We start from the raw sequence: 25,996 nt of genomic DNA on the forward strand, positions 1-25,996 counted from the left end.
GTTGCTTAAAGTACCCATTTAGATTATTAAATTTCCATTGCTTAGCTGTTTAACATTATGGTAGTTCAGTGGTTAGCATTCTGCCCCACAGCATTGGGACCCTGGGTCCGATTCCACCCTCTGGTCTGACTGTAGAGAGTTTGCGTGTTATCCCTCTATCTGCACAGGTTCCCTTGTTGGGTGCTCCGGTTTCCTCCCACAGTTCAAAGATGCTCAGGTTAGGTGCATTGGCCACGCTAATTTGCCCATTGTGTCCAGGGAAGTGCAGGCTAGGTAGGTCAGGCATGGGAAATGCAGGGATGGGGTGAGTCTAGGTGGCATGCTCTTTGGAGGATTGGTGTGGGACTCGATGGGCCAAGTGGCCTGTTTCCACCTGTAAGGATTTGATGATTAACACGTGTTTAGTAAAAAAAAATGAATTGCTGATAAGTTATTTCAGTTCTTTAGATTACACTTCACGATGAAAAAGAGCCAATGAGTAGAACTATGGGAACAACTGCCACAGCATCTTGAGTAGTATCCTTGATTAGCAATGCCTTTCCAAAAGGAAGTCGCCTTTCCAAAAGGAAGTCACCATTCCGCACACTTCTTAATCCGTTTTAACTGTGATATGTTCTTGGTAAGACCAATACTTAACAATTTAACGGTTTACTATTTTAATCCCCAACTAACTCGTGGAGTGTAGTGTAGATTACATTGAGGGCGTTACCATTTAACATTGATATTCATGACTTGGATGGAGGGACTGACTGTAGTCAGATTTTGCTGAAAGTGTGAAGATGATTTGGTAAAACCAGTAATGAAGAGGATAAAAAGTTTGCGAAGGAATAAGTGAGTGGAGAAAAAATAGCCATTAAAGTGGGAACTGAGACTCAATTGGAAGAACAGCAAAGCAGAATATTAGTTAAATGCTGTGGTATAGAGGGACCTGAGTATTCTTGTAAATAAAATTGGAAAACATTAGTGTGCAGGTACTGCAGGAAATTAAGAAAGGACTGAAGATTGACCTTGCTTGCAAAGTTTGGGTTTTGCACGGAGTTATTGATGAGACCACACTGAATCCTGTGCACAGTTTTGGTCACTTTACTTCAAGTAGGACATCTGAACTGCTTCCGATGCAGGTAACACTCAGTAAGCTGATTCCTGAGAAGGATGGATTGTATTATGAGGGAAGGACCCATACTCACTGGAATCTAGAAGAATGAGGTGTGATCTTTTGAGACATACAACATTGAGGGAGTTTAACAGGATAGATGTTCATGTTGGTCAGAGATAAAGAAAGCAATGTCAATTTATCCCAGATCCAGACAGAAATGGTTAGCACTCTGATGTTTGGAATTGTGCTGAGTGGTGATCTTCTTGTAAATAAATCATGTACAACTTTAATACAGTGTGGCAATGTCTTCAAAACATATCAACACTGAAGAACAGTACAGAACCAAGTGAAATGGCTATGCATTTGCAGAGTGGGCTCGGTTCTACACAATGCTATATCCAGCTTTTCAGTATGTGACTGGATTTGCAAGGCATTTCATATTGCAACATATTTGGGTTTGGGATAGACCGTCTGTACGTCCGCTTTCAGTTCTATACAAGACAAACCATTGTTAAAATTGTTCACTGTGGAATCTTCCAGAAGTGAGCTTTCGTAGGAAATGGAAATTAATTCGCTGCCAAAGATGGCCTGAATGTGGATTAAGAATTGCCCATTGACCTGAAAGGACAAAAGGATGCACTGCAGACTAAATGTCATTTATCCATTCTGTGACACCATCCAAAAGAGACTTTGTGATTTGGGTGGGTCATACTGAAACAAAGTTGGTGATTGTGTGATAGTACTGCTCCTTTAACAAGGTTATATTGTCCTTGGCTTTTTTCCTGGTGAGGTTCTAAAAGACACTCTGAAAAGTCTGGGTTAGGAAGGTTTTGGGGCCAAATTTTTGATTTTTAGCTAATAGATACTGCCTTAGGAAAAAGGCCTTCCAAGTTTTTAATAAAAGAAAAATACTTGCACAATGTAAGTGGAGTAGCTGGTTCTCCCAGCTCAGCTTTTCTCTGGTTCGGTTTGGTTTTTAACAGTAGTCTTCTGAAGGAACAGTGGTTTACAACAGAAATTGTATCTCTTGTTAGGAAGAAGGAGGAGGCTTATGAAGCAAGATGGTTCAGATGAGGCGGTGGAGAGTTACAGATCAACTAGGAAGGATTTAAAGAGAGAGTTAAGAAGAGCAAAGAGAGGACACGAGCAGTCTTTAGCAAATAGAATAAAGGAGAACCCAAAAGCTTTGTCTAGGTATGTGAGGAATAAAAGGATGACTAGGGTAGGAATAGGGCTAGTCAAAGACAGAAGTGGGAAGTTGAGTGTGGACCCTGTGGAGATTGGAGAGATGCTAAACGAATATTTCAGGAAAAGGAAAATATTGTTGAGGAGAAGAATGAGGTAGGAGATATTAGACTAGAAAGGATCGAGGTTAGTTACGAACAGGTGTTATCAATTCTAGGAGTGAAAGTAAACAAGTCCCCTGGGCCGGATGGGATTTATCAGAGGATTCTCTGGGAAGCTAGGGAGGAGATAGCAGAGCCTTTGGCTTTGATATTTGAGTTGTCATTGTCGACAGGTTTGGTACCAGAGGACTGGAGGATTGCAAATGTTGTGCCCTTGTTCAAAAAGGGCAGTAGAGATGACCCAGGTAATTATAGACCAGTGAGCCTTCCTTCTGTTGTAGGAAAGGTTTTGGAAAGGATTATAAGGGATAAGATTTATAATCATCTAGCAAGCAACAATTTGATTTCAGATAGTCAACATGGTTTCATCAAGGGCAGGTAATGTCTCTCAGTGACCAAGCATGTAGATGAGGGAAGGGCAGTTGACGTGGTATACATGGACTTTAGTAAAGCCTTTGATAAGGTTCCATGTGGTAGGCTGTTGGAGAAAATGCAGAGGCATGGAATTGAGGGTGATTTAGCAGTTTGGATTAGACACTGCTTGCTGAAAGAAGGCAGCGAGTGGTGGTTGATGGAAAATATTCAGCCCGAGTCTGGTTACTAGTGGTGTGCACTGTTTGGGACCACTGCTGACATAGACACAGGCATAAGCGGATGGATTAGTAAATTTGCAGACGACACTAAAGTCAGTGGAGTAGTGGACAGTGTGGAAGAATGTTACAGGTTGCAGGGGGACTTGGATAAGCTGCAGACTTGGGCTGAGAGGTGACAAATGGAGTTCAATGCAGCTAAATGTGAGGTGATTCACTTTGGGAAGAATAACAGGAAGGCAGAGCACTGGATCGATGGAAAGATTCTTGATAGTGTGGATGTGCAGAGGGATCTTGGAGCCCATGTACACAGATCCCTGAAAGTTGCCACCCAGATGGGATAGTGCTGTTAAGAAGGCATACAGTGTGTTAGGTTTCATTGGGAGAGGGATTGAGTTCTGGAGCCACAATATCATGCTGCAACTATACAAAACGCTGGTGTAGGCACTCTTGGAATATTGTGTTCAGTTCTGGTCCCCATATTTCAGGATGGATGTGGAAGCATTGGAAAAGGTGCAGAGGAGATTTACCAGGATGTTGCCTGGTCTGGACGGAAGGTCTTATGAGGAAAGGCTGAGAGACTTGAACCTGTTCCCATTGGCAAGAAGAGGGGATTGGATAGAGACATACAAGATGATCAGAGGATTAGATTAGATTAGATTACTTTACAGTGTGGAAACAGGCCCTTCGGCCCAACAAGTCCACACCGACCCGCCGAAGCGTAACCCACCCATACCCCTACATTTACCCCTTACCTAACACTACGGGCAATTTAACATGGCCAATTCACCTGACCTGCACATCTTTGGACTGTGGGAGGAAACCGGAGCACCCGGAGGAAACCCACGCAGACACGGGGAGAACGTGCAAACTCCACACAGTCAGTCGCCTGAGGCGGGAATTGAACCCGGATCTCTGGCGCTGCGAGGCAGCAGTGCTAACCACTGTGCCAGGCTAGACAGTGAAAGTCTTTTTCCTTGGATGATGTCGTCAGTGTGTACAAGGGGGCATAACTACAAATTGAGGGGTGATCGATTTAAGACAGATGTCAGGCAGGTTCTTTACACAGTGGTAAGGGCGTGGAATGTCCTACCTGCTAATGTAGTCAATCAACTCAGCCACATTAGGGAGATTTAAATAATCCTTAGATACGCACATGGATGGTTTTGGCATAGTGTAGGGGGATGAGCTGAGAATAGTTCACAGGTCGGCGCAACATCGAGGGCCAAAGGGGCTGTTCTGTACTGTGTTGTTCTATGTTTGACCAACTGCATCCTTCCTGGAATATCCATGTTAAACTTGCCTAAAACAATAAGCAAAACTAGGATCTGGGTTACTTCCTTGAAATGTTTTAAGGGGGTCTGGCCTGACCCATAACAATTGTATCATCCCACATTTCAGGGCAAATGTCTTCACACAATCCTGTCAATGTTTTGAGCATAAGCTCTTCATCAGGAATGTGGTCCTGCTCCTCTGATGCTGCCTGACTGGCTGTGCTTCTCCAGCACCGCACTTTTTGACTCTGATCTCCAGCATCTGCAGTCCTCCCTTTCTCCCTGCTGAAATTAGAAAAGAACTGCTTTGAAAGCCTGTAATCTGAAACTCAATGTAAACATAGTTTACAGCGCTACTGGTGCAAGTGTAGTTTGTCTGTGAGCAGAAGGGAGTGTACAAATGGAAATTCAACTGGCTGCCGATTTGGCCAGTGGCTTGTGACTTTTGACTGACTAAGGCCTTCTGTCTGCCAGCAATTATACAATTAGTATCTCAACAGCTTGATGCTGCAAACAAATGAAAGCCTCCAGAGAATGAACACCAAGAAGTAGCGTTCTGACCAGCGCGAGAATCATCTCAGCAGCCCTGTGAATAGTAACCACTGACCTGCCTCCCCAGTCTTTTTCTCCATCCATAACACCCATATTTCCTTTCCTATATGTGTGTGTTTTGTAAGAGGACTGTCGGAGTTAATCAGTAGTTATATACTGATGATTCATAATTGTTTACCTATAGTTAAGAGTCTGTTTACTTACAATTAAATGATAACTTGTTAGGAAATAAACCTGATCTCTGTTTTTTCAACAGGAGTCCATAAGACCGAAGCTGGAGAACTCTATATATTTTAAAATCTTCAACTTTTGTGATGACTTCAGAGGTGTCACACCTCAATGTGCTAACACATTATCTGTTCAGAGAAGGCATGGCATATTCATAACTTTGAACATGGAGTGTGTTCCCATAAGTCTTTTCATTTAAAGTAGACACTGAGCTGTTGAGATGGCTGCCACATGGTCAGATGACCTTTGCAACTTCAACGCAGTTAAAGTTTCCAGAAAATTTTGAATTGAATTACACTGGGTGGCCTTCACCTTGAATGGATATACCCAGCAACGTGCCCCCCCCCCAACCCCCACCTTGTGGGTGATTAGTTTGAAGTCCAGATCATTCTGCTTATGTAGTCCCCATTTCTGTCATGAGACCAAAGCTGGCTGAAGATGATGGCTTTTGATCTGAACACTTCAAGACACTGCTGAAGGTTGCAGTACAAGAGCAACAAGGTAGTCTTTTGCCTATGTATAACCTATTCATTTTCGAAGTATGTTTAACATCCTCCCTGTCACATTCCACAAGCTTACAAGTTCATCTATAAAGAATTTTAACCTCCTGGTAGAAAAGCCTCAGGTGCCTAATTTCATGACCTAGTGAGCATTCAGTTCTATAGAGAATTCCCTCAATCCTGATGCCTGACTTCAGTTATCTGGACTCCACAAAATTGCAAGTTGATGACTGGCGAATTCATTCCTGAGAGATCGAATCTGACAGACTCGGTTTGTTTTCAGGGAAATAGAATTTTTTTTGTCTATGTTGTAACTTTAAAACTTTGCCTCAGAAGGAGTTGGAGGTGTCGTCTTTGCATGTTTTTGAGACACTGGGAGTAGATTCTTGTTAGCCAAGGTAGATGAGAATGTGAAACTTGGAACACAATTTTATTATATAGTTAAGCAGTCTTGTGTATCTTAGAGTCATAGAGCTGTACAGCATAGAAACAGACCCTTCGTTCCAACTCTTCTATGCCAACCAGATAATCCAAATTAATTTAGTCCCATTTGCCAGCACTTGTCCCATATCCCTCCAAACCCTTCCTACTAGACTTACAACATTTAAAAGGCATGTGGATATTTGTACCAGCCTCCACCACTTCCACTGGCAGTGCATTCCATACACTCACCACCCTCTATGTGAAAAAGTTGCCCCTTGGTTCTCTTTTAAATCTTTCCCCTCTCACATGAAACCTATGCCCTCTAGTTATGGACTCCGCTACCCCAGGGAAAAGACCTTGTTACTTAAAATCATGAGAGGCATGAATTGGTTATTAACCTCTATAAGGTCGCCTCTCAGCCTCCAACACTCCAGGAGCGATAGCCCCAGCCTATTTAACCTCTCCCTCTAGCTCAAACACACGCTATCTAATGCTTTCATATTTTAGTAGTGTAGTGTCCATTTACTTTTTTTCTCTCTTTGAATAGTCTAAAATTATGCTTTCAACTTACCGTTTGTGCTTTTTGTTTTATCTGAGCACTTTCCTACTATTCTTGCTGCCTTTGTTCATGTGAATATTGTGCACCTTGCTGTCAGCAAATCTCTAATTGGGCCTCTGGTCTCCATAGTAACCAAGTCAGTTGAGCTTATGTTGATACAGGATTTGAAGTAGATCACGTACGTCTCTGTGTTGCAGCTTAAAGAGGCAGAAGAAAAACAATCCTTCACTAAGAGGAAGTGGTGGTGGCTGGTACAATTACAGCATTGAAAAGCATCTGGATGGGTATATGAATAGGAACGGTTTGGAGGGATATGGGCTGGGTGCTGGCAAATGGGACTAGATTAGGTTGTGGGATATCTGGTCGGTGTGGACAAGTTTGACCGAAGGGTCTGTTTCTGTACTGTACAACTCTGACTCTAAAGCCTTCAAATCATGAAAATCCTTGAGCAGATTCACATACAGTTCAGCTGCAGAGATGCATAGTGTCTTATAATCACCGAGGGAGTTGGAGTATTTGCATGCATGTTCTGTAGCTCTGGATAGCGATGACAGAGGCTCAAATGAACATTCCAGCATATGGGTGATGAGGCATCTGAGTCAAACTATTGTTGTGATGTGGAAGGTTTTGCTTGACCTATTTTGTTGAGGTTTGAGCACTCCTTCCTTGGCCATCAGATCTTGGAAGTTGGGATCACTTTTGCAAGACCTGAACCCAGAAGTGTTAATCCTTTTATTTTAACTCCTGACTCTGATATCTACCGACCTATCTTGCCCGTTCTTTCCAGTGTTGCTGGTCCCAACATGGATCACGGTGACTGGATCCCATCCATCTACAAGATCAAATCAGTTTGTGATGTTTTCTCACTTGGCATCAAATAGACACTGTGGTGGGGGAGGGGTGCCAGCTGCTGACACTGGTGGGGGAGGGGGTGCCAGCTGCCAGCACGGTGTGGTGAGAGGGGGAGGGGTGCCAGCTGCTGACACTGTGGTGGGAGAGGGGGAGGGGTGCCAGCCACAGACACGCTGTGATGGGAAAGGGGGAGGGTGGATGCCAGCTGCCAACACTGTGTGGTGAGAGGGGGAGGGGGTGCCAGCTGCCGCCTTGCTGGAGGGGGAGGGGGCCACTAGCTGCTGCTGTGCTGCGGGAGGAAGGGGAGGAGTGCCAGCTGCTGACATGCTGCGGGGGGTACTCGGACTGCTAACACACAGGGGAAAGCAGCTTATGAACTGAGAATAACCTGAGTCCCGGTACTGGCCTGAGCTAGTCAGAACCAGTTGGCACCACCTAAGTTTTGCAAGCAGTAAGAAAGATGCGGTAATGCAAAAACCTTAGGATGAGGGGCGATGAGGTAATGCAACCTAAGCCTGTGGACCAGAGCTGTTAGGTAAAGGCATGCTATGGCGGATGGGCCTGAGCCAGTGGGAAGGAGATTGCACGACACGAGAGGAAAGAGAGGACCCCTGGGGTGTGCAGCCAGCGAAACTCCGGGGACTAACCATCACAGAAGCAGAGCCTCCGTCAAGGACATGATGATGACATGGATAGAGTGTGCAGCACCTGGTCAGCATCAGCCCTTGTGAGCAGCAGTTATCTTGGTTGGGTATTAGTTTTTATATACTGAAATTATTTGGGGGTGGGGAGGGAAGGTGTTAGAGGACCCTACTGGGTGTACAAATAGGTTCTAGCTTAGTTTGTGGTAAAGTATATAAATCTCTAGCTGTGATGGTGGAGGTTGATACAATTACAGCATTGAAAAGGCATCTGGATGGGTATATGATTTGGAAGAGGTTGGAGTGATATAGGCCACATGCTGGCAAATGGGACTACATTAATGGAGAATAGCTGGTCATTGTGAATGAGTTGGACCAAGGGTCTGTTTCCATGCTATAGATCTCTCTGACTAACTTCAGCCATTGCAGGAATTTATCATAGACAAAGTGGTGATTTGTAAACTTTGCACTGTTGTCCTGTGTAGGTGTGGCAATAAAGCTAATTCTCATTCCAGTTGTAACAGTTAGCATGAGTTTCCCTTTTTCCACTTCACCACCTTTTACATAATTTTGTTTCAAGGTTCCATCCTGGCTCTTCAGAGAGTCAGATGTACAGCACAGAAACAGACCCTTCGGTCCATGAAGATCAACCTGTTCCTTGTTTGTACCTATTTCTGCAGGTCAGCGTTCTTGAATCCTATTAGAGTCTCCTTGACACTGTACAGAGCAGTATTGATTGCACTGCCTGTTGTGGTAAACCTGTACACAAGGTATGACCGAAGTCTGGAGCAAACCGTCTGGTCGCAGCCCACTTTTTCTGACAAACCTCGTCAAGGTTTGTCCAACTTGCTTTTCCAGTACATTGCCTCTGAAATAAAATACTTGATGACACATGCTCACTTCACTGCTGGGTGAAAATCCTGGATGTCTTTTTTTCCAAAGCGCACTAGAGGTATGTCTATGCCAAGTAGACTTATGGTTCAAGAACAAGGCACGCCACCACCTCCTGGACCACTGGAGATTGCCAATAAATGCTGGCTGCAACAGTGTTGCCCACGTCCTGTGAACGAATAGTGAATCCAAACACTTGCATACAGATGTCAAAGTATTAGTGCGCAAAACACATTATTCCATTAGTTTAACTGCTGTCTTTCCCTTGCAGCTTCATCGCCATCCTCTCTGAGCATTTGTGCAACTTCTCCCTCGCTCGCGTTCTAGTATCTACAAATTGGTTAGCTTCGTTGTAAACAGTCGTTGTGCTGTGCAAGTTAAAACAAACCAAAGATCTGTGAATGCTGGAAACCTGAAACGTAAACAATTTGCTGGAGAAACTCAATGGGCCTGGCAGCATCTGTGGAGAGAAATCAGTTAGCATTTTGGGTTCAGTAACCCTCCTCCAGAACTCATTGTGCTTTGAAGTATTAGCATAGCAATTTCCTTTTCATTACAGTGACTGCCTACAAAACCTACTAATTCTGAACTTCCAACCAATCTTTCAGTGTGGCATGTCTATTACCAGGTCTTGAGCATGCTTCTGTAAATTACACTGTAAATTATTTTCCTCTGGAGAATCTGTTTAGTGCTTTTAAATGAGGACATAACTGATTTTGCTGTCCTTGCATTATATATGCTTCCAGCCCTGCTTGTCTCCAATGTCTTGTGGCTCAGTTGGCAGAACCCATGCATCAGCTGCCCTTGGTTTCCAGGTGGTAGATGTTGTGGGTTTCAGAAATGCAGCTTTGAAGGATCCTTGGTGATATGTTGCCATGCATCTTTGTAGATTGTCACAATAGCCGCAGCGTGTACCAAGAGAATTAATGTTCAAGGTACTGAGTGGAGTGCCAGTATCCCATATGTTGTTGGATGACTTGTACGTTATGAGTCCTATCCTGGAAAGTAAAGTATTCCCTCTCCTGATTTGCATCTTGAGGATGGTGAAAAGGAGGTGTCTTACTGCTGAATTCCTAACCTCTGACCTGCTTTATTCTAGCTGCAATATTTACATGGCCGAAATGCAGTTTCTAGTCTATGGTAATATCCAGGATCTTGGTGAGGTGATTCGTTTATTATTATCACATGTACAGAGATACAGTGAAAAGTATTGTATTGCATGCTTTCCAGTCAAATCATATCTTACATGCATCATGGTAGCTGAATAGGATGTAGGATATAGTGTTACAGCGACAGAGAAGGTATAGTGAAAGATCAATTCTAATATAAGAGAGTGGTTCATAAGTCAGATAACAGCAGAGAGAAAGCTGTTCTTGAACATGTTGGACCATGTTTTCAAACTTTTGTATCTTCTCCTCGACAGAAGAGGGTGGAAGAACTGGGATGGGCGAGGACTTTGTTTATATCGGCTGTTTTACTGAGGCAGTGGGAAGTGTAGACTGAGTCAGTGGATGGAAGTTTGGTTTTTGGGGTAGACTGAACTGTGTTCACAACTCGCTGTAACGTTTTTGTAGTCTTGGGCAGAACAGTTATCATATGACACTGATCTGAATAGGATGTTTTCTGTGGTGCATCTATAAAAATTGGTAAGAGTCATTTGTGGGCATGCTGAATTTTCTTAGCTTTCTGAGGAAGTACAGACATTAGTGTGCTTTCATATATGTAGCCTCGACGTGGATGGACCAGGACAGATTGGTGATAGTTAATCCTGGGAATTTGAAGCTCTCGCCCATCTCCACCTCCGTGCCATTGTCTGCAGGCAGCTGAGTGGAGGATACGTGCTTGTCTGTATCAATGACCTACTCCTTTGTTTTGCCGACATTGAGGGGGAGATGGTTGTCTTTATAGCATGCCGTTAAGTTGTCTATCTCTTTGCTGTATTCTGTCTCATCATTCTTTCATCACTACAGTGGTGTCACAGCCAATTTGTAAATGGAATAAGAGCAGAATTTGGTCCCCAGTTTAGTGTATGTGGAGTATAACAAGGGGCTGCATGGGCACTGGTGTTAAGGATTATTGTGGAGGAGGTGTTATTGCCTGTGCTTGCTGACTGCAGTCAGTGGGTCAGGAAGTTGAGAATCCAGTTGAGACAGGGAAGCAGAGTCCTAGATCTGAGTTTGGAGAGAAGTTTTGTTGGAATTATGGTGTTGAAGGCGGAGCTAAAGTAAATAGGAGTTGTTGTCCAGATGTTCCAGGGATAAGTGTAGAGCCAGGGAGATAGTGTCTGCCCTGTGCCCATTGCGAAGGTAGGTGAATTGTTGTGGATGAAGGCAATCCCGGAGGCTGGAATCGACGTGTGCCATTACTAACCTCCTTGAAGTGAATGTCAGAGTCACTGGGTGGTGGTCATTAAGGCATATTGCCTGTAGTTTCTGAGACACTGGGATGAGAGTGCCATCTTGAACCAGGTGGGAGCCTCCAATTTGAGTAAGGAGTGGTTAAAGATGTCTGCAGGTACTCACAACAGTTGGTCCCCGCAGGTTCTCAGTGCATGACTGGAGTCTCCAGCCAGGCCGGTCACTTTCTGTGGATTCACCCTGAAGAAGGCCAAATGGACATCTGCAGCGATGTCAGTGGGTACAGGTGCACCTGAGGCTGTCAGGCCAGGTGATCATTTCACTGACTATCTGCTGAAAATGGGTATAACCTGCATTGAGCTCACTGGGGAAGGTTGCATTATTGCCAGCGGTTCTTCTACTCTTTTGTAGCCCATTATGTCATGTAAGCCTTGCTGTAGTTGCTGTGTATATATGTGGTTAGTCTGGGGCAGTCTAGTCTGGTACTGTCTCTTGGCATCCCTGATGGCTTTGCAAAGATTGTACCTAGATTTCCTGCGTAGGTCATGGTTACTCAACTTGAACGCCTGGACTTTAGTCGGGAGTGGATTTCCCAGTTCATCTGTGGTTTTCACTTGGGGAACACTCAGGTTAACTTTGGCACGCAGTTCTTTACATACATGTACCGATGAAGCCTGTGGCATACTTGTTTAGCTTGGCCACTGTGTTCTTAAATATGGGCGAGCCCACCCACTCCAAGCAGTCAAATAGGAGCTCGTCTGTGACCTCAGACCAGCATTGTATGACTATTCTGTACCCAATTGTCACTCTTCAATTTCTGCTTGTGAGCCAAGAGGAGTACAGCTTTATGGTCTGATTTACCAAAATGCGGATGGGGAATGGAGCAGCAGGCATCTTTGATTCATCCAGAGACTCACTGTTACCCAGTATGGTGACGAAACGTCTGAAAACTAACCTTCCAGCTCAGCGACTAAATCTGCATCCCGTTAGGCATCTTTTGGTTGTTCGAGCCTCTGGCGGGACAGGACAAGTGTTGTTATCTTTTTGGTAACACACTCTTGATGTTGGTCTGGTTGAAGTCACTGGCTACAATGAACAAGGCCCCAGCATATTCCATTTCAAGACTGTGTACATTACACGAAGAGCACTCTTCACTTCCCTATGGGGTAGGATCTATCAGACTATAGAGATGGCACTTCACCATTTGGTATTCTAGGTCCGGGGAGCAGTAACTTGCCTGAGCACCAAGAAGTGGTGATTAGGCGGCAGACCCCTTTGCCTTGCCTGAGGACATCGTGCAGTCAGTCTCTCAGATTGAGAAGCCCTCATATTGTACGGCACAGTCAGGTGAAGCAGGGGTGAGCCAAGTCTCTGTAAAATGGAATGCACAACAGTCTCTCAATTCCTTCGTTGGGTGAGTCCAGCCTTAAGTTCAGGTCGTGGCAATGGCAAGATTCTCTTGATGGAGATGGCTATTTGCTGCATATGTACCGTAAATGTTGCTCGCCAATTATCAAGCCTGAGCCTGAATGTTGTCCATACTTTTGTTGCAGATGGGCATGACTGTGACTGTATCTAAGGAGTTGAGTGGTGCTGAACATTACAAACTCATCCATGTGCATTTTCACCTCTCTGCCTTCTGATGGAGCGAAGGTCCTTGAAGCAGCTGAAGATGGTTTGGCCAAAGGCACCAGGACAACCTCTGAATCAGGTTGCTTGGGTTCAAGTTCCCACCTGCTCCAAAGGTGTACAATAATATCTCTGGCTCCTGGTCAAAGAAATAGCTAAAAAACTTGTATCTTGAATTCCTTCCCTCATGCCCAGGGACTGAAATGATTGACCTTGTGAGCGTAACCATCTTCCGTCATACTAGGTATCATTCCAATCAGTGGAGAGTTCTCCCTGATTCCCATTGACTTGTTTTAGGGATCTTTGGAAAACATTGTCACGACCAGTCCCGAAGTGAGGTTTCTTTATTAAGGTTCTGATGCAGTACCCAAAATCTGTAACCTCCTAGATAAAGAGAGGTGAACAAGTTGCCTTTCTTTATTCACCCAATCATCTATAGAGTCATAGAGATGTACAGCATGGAAACAGACCCTTCGGTCCAACCCATCCGTGCTGACCAGATATCTCAACCCAATCTAGTCCCACCTGCCAGCACCCAGCCCATATCCCTCCACACCCTACCTATTCATATACCCGTCCAAATGCAATGAACACAGTGTGACATACTGCTCCTTTAACAAGGTTAGGTTGTGCCTTTTCTTTTGTGTAGAGGTGTTGTAAATGCATAGATTTCGATGTGTCTGGTTTGTATAGGTTTTAGGGCCAGTTTGATTATTGATAACAGATACTGCCTCAGGAAAAACGTTTTCAAGTTTAAAAAAACTGCTTGTACAATGAAAGGAGAGTGGCCAGTTCTCCCAGCTCAGCTTTACTCTGGTTTGGTTTTGGCAAGTAGTCAGATTATTTGAGGCTGCAGGTCAAAGAAATAGCTCCATGCTGATCCTCTCTCTTTGACATCTCTCTTGTAAGAGCCTGGGTCTGTGATTTTACCTTTCTTGCCAAGGGGGTGTTTATGTAGATGTTGCAAGCATTTGGAACAGTATAATTAAGTTACGAGAGTCAATTTGGTTTTCAAATAGTTATGTTATTCGAAATTCATTTTTCTTTTGTTCATGTTTAAATAAATTCTGTTTTGTTTAAAACTGAGTGGTTGGGCCAGCTGTATCACTCCTGGAATATCCACTTTACACCTGCTGAAAACAATGAGCAAAGTTAGGATCTGGGCTACCTTCTTGAAATGTTTTGAGGAGTCTAGCCTGGTCCGTATCACGTTAATGGAGAAAGTAACCCATTCTGCTGTAGATATTTCTCTCCCTGTCCAAATTAATTTGCTTTAAAAGGAACCAGTTTAATCAGGCTTTTTTAATGCTGAGTTTATTTGCTAAAGAAGAAATTAGCTCAATCTTGAAGACATTGAAGAAGAGCAGGTAACGGAACACTGGCTGTGACAGTGGATGGGACTGGTAGCTACTGATGGTAGTAGTTCAGACGCCAATATCTGAGGTTACGAAACAGTGCATCATGGAGGCCATTGAAGTAATCTGGCTAGTTTTGTTGTTTTATTTATCCCTTCAGTGAGTTTGCTTGTTTTGTATTTTGTTTGAATTTGGGGCTGAGCTCAACAGTTTTGGATTTAAAGCTTAATTGGTTTACCTTGTTTCATTTTTCCTAAATTAGTGTATTTAATAAACAGTCAAGTCATTTGTTTGAGGTACAAACTGATGTCTGGCATTAATATTTTATATAAAATCCTGGACTGGTGTTCAAATGTCTGGTCAGGAGCCATTGGAGTAGTAATTGGGAGTCTTCAGTGGTTTACTTTTACTGTGTTGTGAATGCATAGGGAGAAAGACTAATTTGGCGCAGCTGTCTGTCTGTCTCCTGGTTTCTGTTTCCAATGCTTGGCTGGCTGGCACTCTGAGTGCGCCTTTATTTCCTTCCTTTTTACCTGTGGTGCAAGGGTGTTGTATTGGCTGTGGTCTTCACACTGGGGGTGTCGGGTTGAAGTTTACTTGTCTTTTGTATTACCCTGGGAGGGTGAAACGCAAACACGCCTGCTGGAAATGGCCTTCTGCTGAGGTGGTGTTTATATTGTTAGCCTTTCCTCAGGTTTTTTTATTTTCCATGGTTGCTTTCTTTTGCTGCCTGAAATTTCCTGGACTCTGTGCAGGTGTGATGTTGCAGGATTCCTTTCCAGCTACTGAATTTGCACCTTGGCTGTATCGGTCTACCCTTACAGAAAATGCATGTTGACACGAAGTCTGGTATGTCCAGAGATAATGTGAATAATGATTCATGCTGAAGACAGCTGCCCTGATGTAGAGGGTGGTCACTCTCTGTCATTTCCTCCAGAGTTCATTTCCAAGCTTAAACGAAGGTGCAATCAGGTTAGGAGCAGAGTGACCTTAACAGAACTCCACCAGTTGATGGGTAGGTGCCTGTCCTCGGATTTTGCCTGTCCTCGGATGCTGCCTGAACTGCTGTGCTCTTCCAGCACCACTAATCCAGAATCTGGTTTCCAGCATCTGCAGTCATTGTTTTTACCCCTATACTTGTCTATGTTCAGGCCCCTTCTTCCACCCTTTATTGACTTGTGATTTGACCATTTAATTTTTTTTTTAAAAAATGAGCGTGGGTAGTGTGAAAAACTGAGTTCCTTATAGGATATAAAATGTGGTTTAAAAAGTACATGTTTAAACTCTTAACATTGTAAATGGTTAACTATTTAAACATGAACAGGTCACTTACTCAAAATACTGGCACATTCTTTCAGCTCTGCTCATCAAGGGTGAAAAAGAGCAATTGGTTAATCTACAATAACAGTCGCAAAATCTTGGATAATATCCTCAAGCGTTAATCTCGCTTTTACAAAAAGAAATAATCTTTCTGTAGTTTTTTTTTAATAATCTGTTTTAAATAAGGCCAGTGCTTTATCAGTTTACTGTTCACTAATTTGGATCCATAAGGCCCAGCAGAATACCTTGAACATATTTGAATGGGTCATATCTGATTTCACTCAATGCTTGAAGATTGCGAATGAGGGACAGTGTATGTTGCCATGGAGGCAATTAAATTGGATAGTTCTCTCTTCTATCACAATTGAACACGAGTGACTGATTTAATTCTATGTACTGAATTTATATGGGCATTCTTCACTCAGTGTTTACCTGCCTTTGTCGGGAGAGATCTGCCTGAGTTTCAGTTCGGTTTGATTTTTGTTTTTGGTCACCTTTTTGTAAATTGCTTGGCATAGTGCTGTTTTAAACAGGCCTATAAGCCGAAAGAATAGAATTTACACCACAGTGTGTTGCTGTGTCCTTCCTGCAATCCATTGGCTGATCTTAGGAGCTTACAGGACAGTGTTTTGGCAGACTATCAATGGATAGTCCCACTTTTACAGAATTCACTTCCCCACCCATGTCATTGTTTTGTTTCTTGGTTTGAATGTTAGTAACTTTGGATTGGAGAATGGATATGGTGGAAGAGGAAACTGAATTGCTAAACCACATTTCTTTGAGGGTTCAATGTTATTTACAGTGTTTGGTTCCTATGGCATATGCCTGTTTATTTTAAGCTTTTTGTTCTGTTTTTTTTAGCGTCAGACATGTCATTTGCTGAGAAACAGTTGGAATAACTTGAGGAATTATCGCGTTACATCGTGTAAGGCAAGTCATTGCGAATTTATTCATCCCATCTGTAGAGAGAACAGAGCAAACTGGCATGTAAAATTTAACAATGAAAGGAGAGTTACTTATCAGTAATGGACAGGATTGGGGAGGAACACTTTGTTCTGGCTTGTCATCCTAAACTTTTAGTTCTGGAGGCTGGTCCTGATGGAGTGGAATGCAGGTTTCTGGCATTTGGCTCTTGTAGCACTGTGGCCGCAGACTATAACAATGAACTTTGACCAGCTGATTTACAGGCAGACTGGCTGAATTCCAAGGCACAGAGATTTCTCACAGTCACTGACTAAAATGCGGTAACATTATAGCATCAAACTGCATTCTTGGTTAGGCGGGAGGAGAAATGAAAGTTCTCCTTTGTGAAACCAGTCAGGCAACTTCAAATATGGTTCATTTGAGGCAGTTTCGGAGCTGCTTTAAGTTCCATGTCTCAGGCTTCAGTGTAACATTTTGTTTTGAAACATATTATCAAGGCAGGCAGTTTATATCTTGAGATGGTGTGTAAGTTGACTATTGTTTAATATGCAGATCTTGAATGACTTGGTTATGCTTTTTAAACAAAATTTCGCACCTGAAATGGATTTATACATCCGATTCAAGGCATTACCAGAAATCCCTCGGTTGGTCTTAATTCTGAAATTAACCAAATACAAGTACTGCACTGTATTTCTGATTTATTCGAACCAAGTGTACCCTTCAGAAGGCTGTAGGTATAAGATAGCACTACCACTGTTTGATCTGCATGCACAGCTTGTGTATTTTCATATACTGATTTTAATTCAATTTAACATGCAATATCAGAGACACTTGATTTATATATCAAATTGACTTTAACTTTGATTACATGGCATGTTTAGAGAGCTGTTTCATCTGTATACATGTTATATGAATGGACTGCATGATTTAGATTAGATTCCCTACAGTATGGAAACAGGCCCTTCGGCCCAAGAAGTCCTCACTGAAACTGACCCTCCGAAGAGTAACCCACCCAGACCCATTCCCCTGCCCTGCATTTACCCCTGACTAATGCACCTAACACTATGGGCAATTTAGGACTGCCAATTCACCTGACATGATCATATTATTGAACGGCAGAGCAGACTAGAGGGACTGAATGTCTCCTAATGACTACTGCTCCTAAATGACCTGTTCGAATGTATGTTAAACCTGGATGAATTTGTGTTAGAACAATTATCAGTATTGCATTTAGTTACATTTATTTGAAAGTTGTGTTCATGGTCAATTAATTGTTAATTTTTAAAGTTTTGTAATTGTATAATTTTGTAAATAAATGAAAAATTAATTTATTCAACAATAATTACCTGAATTTGGAAGCTACTTGGATAACTAACTATTTATCCTTTTGTGTATTTTTATCATGTACCTTTTTATAAATCCACTTTTCATAGAGTGGGATGCAAGATAGATGGAACTCATTTTGAATTGCCTTCTCAAATGACCCTACAAGTCACTTATTTACATGGAATCCCTAGAAAGGATTTCCACCACCTCCAAACGGACCCCACCACCAGTGATATATTTCCCTCCCCTCCCCTATCAGCGTTCCGAAAATACCACTCCCTCCGTGACTCCCTCGTCAGGTCCACACCCCCCACCAACCCAACCTCCACTCCCGGCACCTTCCCCTGCAACCGCAAGAAATGCAAAACTTGTGCCCATACCTCCCCCCCTTACTTCCCCCCAAGGCCCTAAGGGACACTTCCATATCCGCCACAAATTCACCTGCACCTCCACACACATCATCTATTGCATCCGCTGCATCCGATGTGGCCTCCTCTATATTGGGGAGACAGGCCGCCTACTTGCGGAACGTTTCAGAGAACACCTCTGGGACACCCGGACCAACCAACCCAACCACCCCGTAGCCCAACACTTTAACTCCCCCTCCCACTCCACCAAGGACATGCAGGTCCTTGGACTCCTCCATTGCCAGACCATGGCAACATGGAGGAAGAGCGCCTCATCTTCTGCCTGGGAACCCTCCAACCACAAGGGATGAACTCAGACTTCTCCAGTTTCCTCATTTCCCCTCCCCCCACCTTGTCTCAGTCAAATCCCTCGAACTCAGCACCGCCTTCCTAACCTGCAATCATCTTCCTGATCTCTCTGCCCCCACCCCACTCCGGCCTATCGCCCTCACCTTGACCTCCCTCCACCTATCGCATTTCCAAAGCCCCTCCCCCAAGTCCCTCCTCCCTACCTTTTATCTTAGCCTGCTGGACACACTTTCCTCATTCCTGCAGAAGAGCTTATGCCCGAAATGTCGATTCTCCTGTTCCTTGGATGCTGCCTGACTTGCGCTTTTCCAGCAACACATTTTCAGCTCGGATCTCCAGCATCTGCAGCCCTCACTTTCTCTCAATAACTGTCATTGTCACACTTGGGTAACCACAGCTCAAAAACAGTTTTCCAGACTTTCCAACACTATCTCTGCGAAGCAAGACCAGTCTGTCTGAGGTAAAAGCAGGGTGATATAAAGTACCTCATATTACCCTGTTTTGATTTGTTTTGATTTGATAAGCCCTGTTCTGATGTGCTTTTCCAAAATGCAGCACCTCGCATTTATCTAAATTAAACTCCATCTGCAACTTGTCAGCCCATTGGCCTATTTGATCAAGATCCCTTCTTTGCTGTCCACTCCACTTCCAATTTTGGTGTCATCTGCAAAATTACTAACTATACCTTGTATGTTCACATCCAAATCATTTATGCAAATGACAAAAAGTAGTGGACCCAGCACCGATTCTTGTGGCACACCACTGATCACAAGCCTCCAGTCTGAAAAACAACCCTCCACCACCACCCTCTGTCTTCTACCTTTGATCCATTCTTTATCCAAATGGCTCTGTATTCCATGAGATCTAACCTTGCTAACCAGCCTCCCATGAGGAACCTTGTTGAACACCTTACTGAAGTCCATTTCAATCATGACTACCGCTCTGCCCTCATCAAAGCTCTTTGTTATTTGTTCAAAAAACTAATTTAAGTTTGTGAGACATGATTTCTCACGCACAGCTTTGATTTGCAGTCGTTACCTTGGTTACTCTTGTATGAAATAGGTTACTTTCTAGGTTAGATTGTTTGTCCATTACCTTTTTATTCAACAGTATTTCAGGAGCAGTGTAGGGAATGACAGGTATAATTTCAACCTCTTAATTTCCTGTCCCATTCTCTTTTCTTTGTAGAATTCCTATGTTGTTGTGGCACAGGATCTACAAGTGTTATAAGCTTTGTGCCCCTGACCTTCGATAGCTGCTGACTGGTTATGATTCACCTTTGAGAAGTGATGAAATTTCTTGCCTGGAACTGCAACAATGAAAATGTACGATTGCAAGAGGGGATTCTTGCCACCGTATCCAATATCGAAGCCAATTCGCAATGATGTCACCTATGCTGCAAACAGGACATGTGCGCATCCAGCATCCACACCCCCTCAGCCAAATAGCCACACTAAACCTGTTGAGAAGACCCTCGAAACACTCAACCAGATGATTGGGACAGTTCAACCGATGGCGCAGACCCAGGAGTATAAATCTCAACAGATGCTTTCGGTTGTTAAAGCTAACTCGCAAGCACAAAACACTTCAGTCCACCAAGTTGTTTCACAGGCAGCATCTCAACCTCTTCCAAGGAAATGGCCGATCCCAGTCCTACCCAAAGGCAGTACAGTAACCAGCACAAGAGTACAGCAGCTTGCTGTCAACGGACTTGTATGGGTGACTACCACAAGCGCTGGCCAAACTGTTCAGACTCCGAATGCCCACAAAATCTATTCAGCGAGGGTATTACCAGCCTTCAATCCAGTTTCAGCTAATCAGAATCTAGCCCACTCTTCGAATTTGCTAATTTCGTTATCATCTGCAAATGGGAGTGTACCTCAAATTTCAATGGACCAAACACAAGTCAATGTTTCTGAACCTCAAGGCAATGGTAGCTTAATTTTTGGTTTAATGGCAAATAATGTAGTGAAGTGTGACGGGCAGATACAAGGTAAGGTGACTTGTGGCAAGGTAGGTACAGATATGAACAAAGGTCCTGAAGGAATTATAACCCAGAATGTCCCCCCTCAACTTGGCCAGAGAAGCTGGCCAGCTCTTACAAATGGAGCACAAGAAAGAGCTGGCTCTTCCAATAATACTCTGCCAGTTTCTGAACAGACAGGGCAATCCGCTTGTTTGAGTTCACAGCCAACTACGCAGCACACTACTAGTAATTCTTGGTTTGCATCAGCAAATTCAAATGGCCAAAAACGAATGGTGCTTGCCCGGGTTACCCCAATGTCTCACGACTGGAAGGATTTGCAACAAAATCCACATTCTCTTCAGTCTGCTGATAACTCCAACATCAAGGACGTGCCTGTGGAAGGCACTCAGTTGCATGATAAATTAAGTGATCAGAATGGAGAATTGGAAGATGCCTGTTCAACTTTGGCAAAATCTATTGAAATGCAAAACCAATCATCCCTGACAGAAATGACTGAACAGAAGAGAGTTCCTCCTGCACCAGCTGTTCCTCCCCTCTCTCTCAAACCAGATGTATGCAGTCAAGAAGATGTACATAATATTCACTTTTACTTTACACCTTCAACTATGAATGAAGTCAGTATTATAACTTCTCAGGTGTCTTCCAGTTTCAGTACCCAGCAGAATTTAATGTCTTCAGGAAATCTCATTTCAGCTGCTAATGTAAGCTCACACAACAGCGTCCCTGTGACCTCCCAGTTGACTGCATTGTCTGGGCATTGTAACTTTGGAGTATCATCGGTGGGCAGTTCAAATTCAACCTTGCAGCAGACAGTGACTGCATCTCCAGTTGAAATGGGGGCTTTGTGTAATAGTGAACAGCAGAGTACTCTTCCTTTTCCTGGTTCTCCACATTCTGTAAATGTGCTGTGCTCTGCAGTCAATATAGCATCCACAAGTGAAGGCAAACAAACAATTCAGCTTGTTTCTTCAGGTTCTACTCCTTCATCTGAAGCATTTCACGCTAGCAACTCGTTGCACTCTGTTTGCCTCGTACCCAGTGAAAGCTCTGGGAAGCAGGCAACTCCAGGCCTTGTACTTGTAGTCCCACCGTCTGTGCTTGTACAGAATTGCCAGAATGTGGAGGCTGCTTCTATCTGTCAGCCCTCCACAGTATTAACTGGAGAAGAACACTTGCCAGCGAGACTTACTGAATGCAAAGGTGAAGCATCCAGTTTAGTTGCGGGTGCACCTACTCCAGAGTCTGAGAAATCTAACACTGCTCAGCCAGCAGCTGCCAGTCCATTAAACCTGACTGGACAACAACATGAAGAAATTATCAGCTCGCTGACAGCCGGCGGAATTGGGGAACCGGCAAATGGCGTGAATACGTCAGTGGACCCCAGTCAGAAGACTCCGTCTGAAGTATTGCCGTCTTCCACTGAGGTCAGTGGGAAGAAGAGGAACCTAACTTTGGATGCAGGGGTCTTGTCGAAAGACTGTGGTTTCCAACACTGCCTGATGCTGTGTGATGGTCAGGAAAATGTAACTGATAGTCCACCTCACAAAAGGTTCATGGCTTCTGCTCTGGAGGGTTTGTCAAAGGGTGAAAACGTATGTAAAGATGTGCCTCTACCTGATGAAAAGGAAACAACAAACTCTTCAGAGTTGATGACGTGCAGTGACAGCTCAGAGAGACCTGAGCTTATAGTTGATGATCAGACTGTTGCCAAATGTAATACACTTCAGTCTGAGATCTGTATCACTGGGGTGTTCTCATTGGGAGACAATACTGGGATGTGGAAGACAGTTGAGCAGAGCTCCCCCTCCCCTGTGGTTGATCTAACTGGCTCTTCACAAGAGGAATTGAATGACGAGTCTACAATAAAAGAAACTGGAGAATCCAGTTTGAAAGACCAAGAAGCACATGAAGATTGTGATACTGTGAGGGAAAATCCACAAGTGCCGAGTTCTCCCTTCTCTAATTTAGAGAGTGAGCGATGCCCGTCAGTAAAAGAATCTTCTCAAATGGGGCAAGCACAATCGGCATTGGAAGTCTTGCAGGAAAAACTCCCCAGTCAGCAGACCCTTCAAACTCATACTAGCCAGGTGAACATTTTAATAGATCTAACTGCAGACAAAGATGATTTTACTGAGCCTCAACAGAGTCATTCAGTATTACCATCTGATTACAAAGAGCAGGATGAGAAAGTGGTTTCTGACCAGAATGTCACGTCTGTTGAGATTAATAATTCACCTCCTTTAAAATTTTCAGATCGTGAGCCTCAGGGTCTTGATGATCTATTGCATTCAATTGACACAGAAATTGAAACTTTAATGAACTTCTGGAATCCTTATCCTTTCAAATTTGCACATGCCAACGCTGCAAAGTCAGCCAGCAAACACTACGATCAACAAAAAAGTGAAAATTGTGAGCATAAACAGCCAAGTGTCGCTATAGAAACTGCGAGTGTTTCCGAAGAAGTGCAAATGCCAGATGAGCCTGTGAAAGCTAGCCTGGTTGACGATTTGGACTGCAACTCGTCTTATAATATCAAGGTACTTGGACACACTGAGATCCTGAACCTGCTTGCTGAAATAGCAAAACCAAAACTAAATGAGAAGCTGCCTCCAGGAGGTGTATGGTCTGAAACGTTCGATCGCTCAGATGTGAGGCTGAATGAGGAAATGCCAGGTAAACCTTCCCAGAATGCCAGCAGTGACGTGTGGAAGGCTGGCAGTTCCAAGGCAGGGGCGATGAAGCTTCCAGGTAGACCGTGGGGAGACCAAAGTCCTACATTGCAGCCTGTCACCAATAAGAACAGCTGTGCAAAGAAGACGAAACGGGAAAGGAAGGAATATTGTTGTATTAATGCCTGGCTAGCTGCATCAGGTGTGCTTGGCATATACTGCAATTGTAAATTATCGCAAGGCAATAAAACTGAAAACCAGTTAGATTTGCGACATGCAATGCATGAGAACCAAAATAGCAATGAGCCTAGTGATCCAAATTGTATTGGAAAACACATGGATGTAGAGGCCACTTTACACAGTGTGCCTGTTGCCACCCATAGAGGACATGCTTTAGAAGTATCTGAGAGCTGGAATACTGGGCCCAGAAGCTGCTCCAATGCTGCTCCTGACTCTAATCGGGATGAAGTTTTGAGAGACGTTCAACAAGAAGTGTGTGTTGTTCAAGCTATGCAGCAACAGGCTGGTGCAAACAATACTCGAATAGAAAACAATGAAGTGGAAGGTTTCTGTAAGCCAGGCATTGCACACTTAAGTTCTCTTAGAATGTCTGAAGAACCGGTTGGATTACCCTGCAAAGCTTCTTCTCACGAGAAACCCGATCGAAAGGAAAGCAAAGACATTTCCCGAGATCTGGTTGAAGTTCAACCAGACAAAGACACGTGGACTGCTCTGGAACTTGATGATCAAACGACAAATGGGAACAGAGATCCTCCTTCAGACATATTGAGAAAGAAAATTGGTGACCAAACTGACAAGTGTAACACTAACCGCCACCTTGGGGTCAAGCTAGGATTCAAGGGTATGATACACTGACTGCTGTTGAGCTGCAGTAACAATGTGGGATTATTGCGTAATGATCGTGCATTGATGCCATCACCACTCGTTGCCAATTTTGTGGAAACCTCCTGGCCTGTGTGATGTAAAAACAAATGTGTTGACAGTCTGCACCCTCCTTCCTGACTATTCCTTCCCTTCCCCCATACCCAGTCAAAAAGCTTAACTGTGAAACTATTCTAGGATGCCCCATATGTTTTGTTTTTATTTTGACGCACATGGGAGCAATTACGAACCCTATAATTTGCAGAGATGATTTTACATAAAGCTGTCGCACATCGGGAGTGGCTATAGCTCTGAAAGGTGGGAGTACAACTGGTGAAGGACCGGGTATAGAGTCATAGTCATACAGCACGGAAACAGACCCATCAGTCCAACCAGTCCAGGCCGAACCGAATCCCTAACGAAATTAGGTCCACCTGCCTATATCTGGCTCATAGCCCTCCAATCCTTTGCTGTTCATATCTCCATCCAAATGTCTTTTAAACATCGTAATTGTATCCACGTCCATCGCTTCCTCAGGAATTTCATTCCACATGCAAATCGCCCTCTGTGTAAAAAGAAAAGCCTCTTAATGCCGCCTTTTAAAAATCTTTCTCCCCTCACTGTAAAAATGTGCCCCCAGGTCTTTAAATTCCCCATATTGGGAGGGAAAAAGCAACTACCTTTAACACTATCTATACCCCTCATTATTTTATAAATTATCAGGTCGCCTCTCAACTTCCTACACGCCAGTGGAAAAAAAAAGTCCCAGCCTATCCAGCCTTTCTTTATAATGGAGACCTTCAATATCTGGCACCATCCTGTCAAATCTATTCGGAACCCCCTCCAGCTTAATAATATCCTCCCTTTAACTGCAACTAGGACTGGACGCAGTACTCCAGAAGAGGCCTTACCTCTATCCTGTACAACTTCAATATAACGTCCCAACTCCTTTGCTCCAAGGACTGAACAATGAAGGACAGCGTGCCAATGCCTTTTTAACCTCCCTGTCTGTATGTGACACAAGCTTTAAGGATTATGTACCTGCACCCCTAGGTACCTGTATTCTACAACACTACCCAAGGCCCTACCGTGAATAGTATAAGCTCTGTCCTTGTTTGTTGTACTAAAATGCAATATCTCACATTTATCCAGACAGAACTCCATCTGCCATTTTTCAGCCCATTGACCCATTTGATCAAGATCCCTTCCAATCTTCGAAAACCTTCTTCACTGTCGACAATGCCACCAATTTTGGTGTTGTCCGCAAACTCACTAACCATACCTTCTATATTCTCATCCAAATCATTTATATAAATGACAAACAGAAGAGGATCCAGTACGGATCCCTACAGAACACTGCTGGTGACTGGTCTCCGGTCTGAAAAGCAACCCTCCACCATTACTGTCCTCTACTGTAAAGCCAATTGTGTATCTAATTGGAAAGCTCATCTTAACTTTGCTAATTAGTCTACAGTGCGGAACCTTGTCAAAGGCTTTACTAAAATCCAAATAAACGATGTCTACTGCTGTGCCATCATCAATCTTTTTGGTAACTTCCTCAAAAGAAACTCTCAAGTTTGAGAGAGAGTTCTCGCACAAAACCATGCTGACAATCCTTAATCAATATTTGCGTCTCTAAATGTCCGTCAATCCTATCTCTTATAATCACCTCCAACAATTTACCCACAGCCAAAGTCAGACTCAGGTCTGTCGTTCCCTGGTTTCCTCTTACAACCTTTCTTAAAGGTACAACATTATAGTGTGAACACTTGGGCGCGGGGAGCAATTAGGAGGTCAGGATATTGCACATAACATCATGTAAGGCTAGAGACGTTATGAAGGTAGGGCCAGGACCTGGACACATTTGTAGTTTCTAACA

The 25,996-nt window shown here is 43.6% G+C and overlaps 1 protein-coding gene across 8 annotated transcripts in view; it reads left to right on the forward strand.

Annotated features, from left to right (window-relative positions):
• LOC122559542 (uncharacterized) overlaps positions 1-25,996 on the forward strand; it is a 68,597-nt gene that overhangs the window by 15,642 nt on the left and 26,959 nt on the right. For 3 of the 8 annotated variants that reach the window (XM_087997401.1, XM_087997405.1, XM_087997407.1), the window contains exons 2-4: positions 5,115-5,587; positions 16,475-16,543; positions 19,768-24,097. In XM_087997401.1, coding sequence (XP_087853527.1) covers positions 19,897-24,097 — 4,201 coding nt within the window. In that variant the 5' untranslated portion in view covers positions 5,115-5,587; positions 16,475-16,543; positions 19,768-19,896. The other 5 variants (XM_087997403.1, XM_087997404.1, XM_087997402.1 and 2 more) reach the window with 5 other exon arrangements.

This window comes from Chiloscyllium plagiosum, unplaced genomic scaffold (genome assembly GCF_037043375.1).
Source record: "Chiloscyllium plagiosum isolate Xiang-an unplaced genomic scaffold, Cpla_swu_hap1 HiC_scaffold_19, whole genome shotgun sequence".
NCBI classification, from domain to species: domain Eukaryota; kingdom Metazoa; phylum Chordata; class Chondrichthyes; order Orectolobiformes; family Hemiscylliidae; genus Chiloscyllium; species Chiloscyllium plagiosum.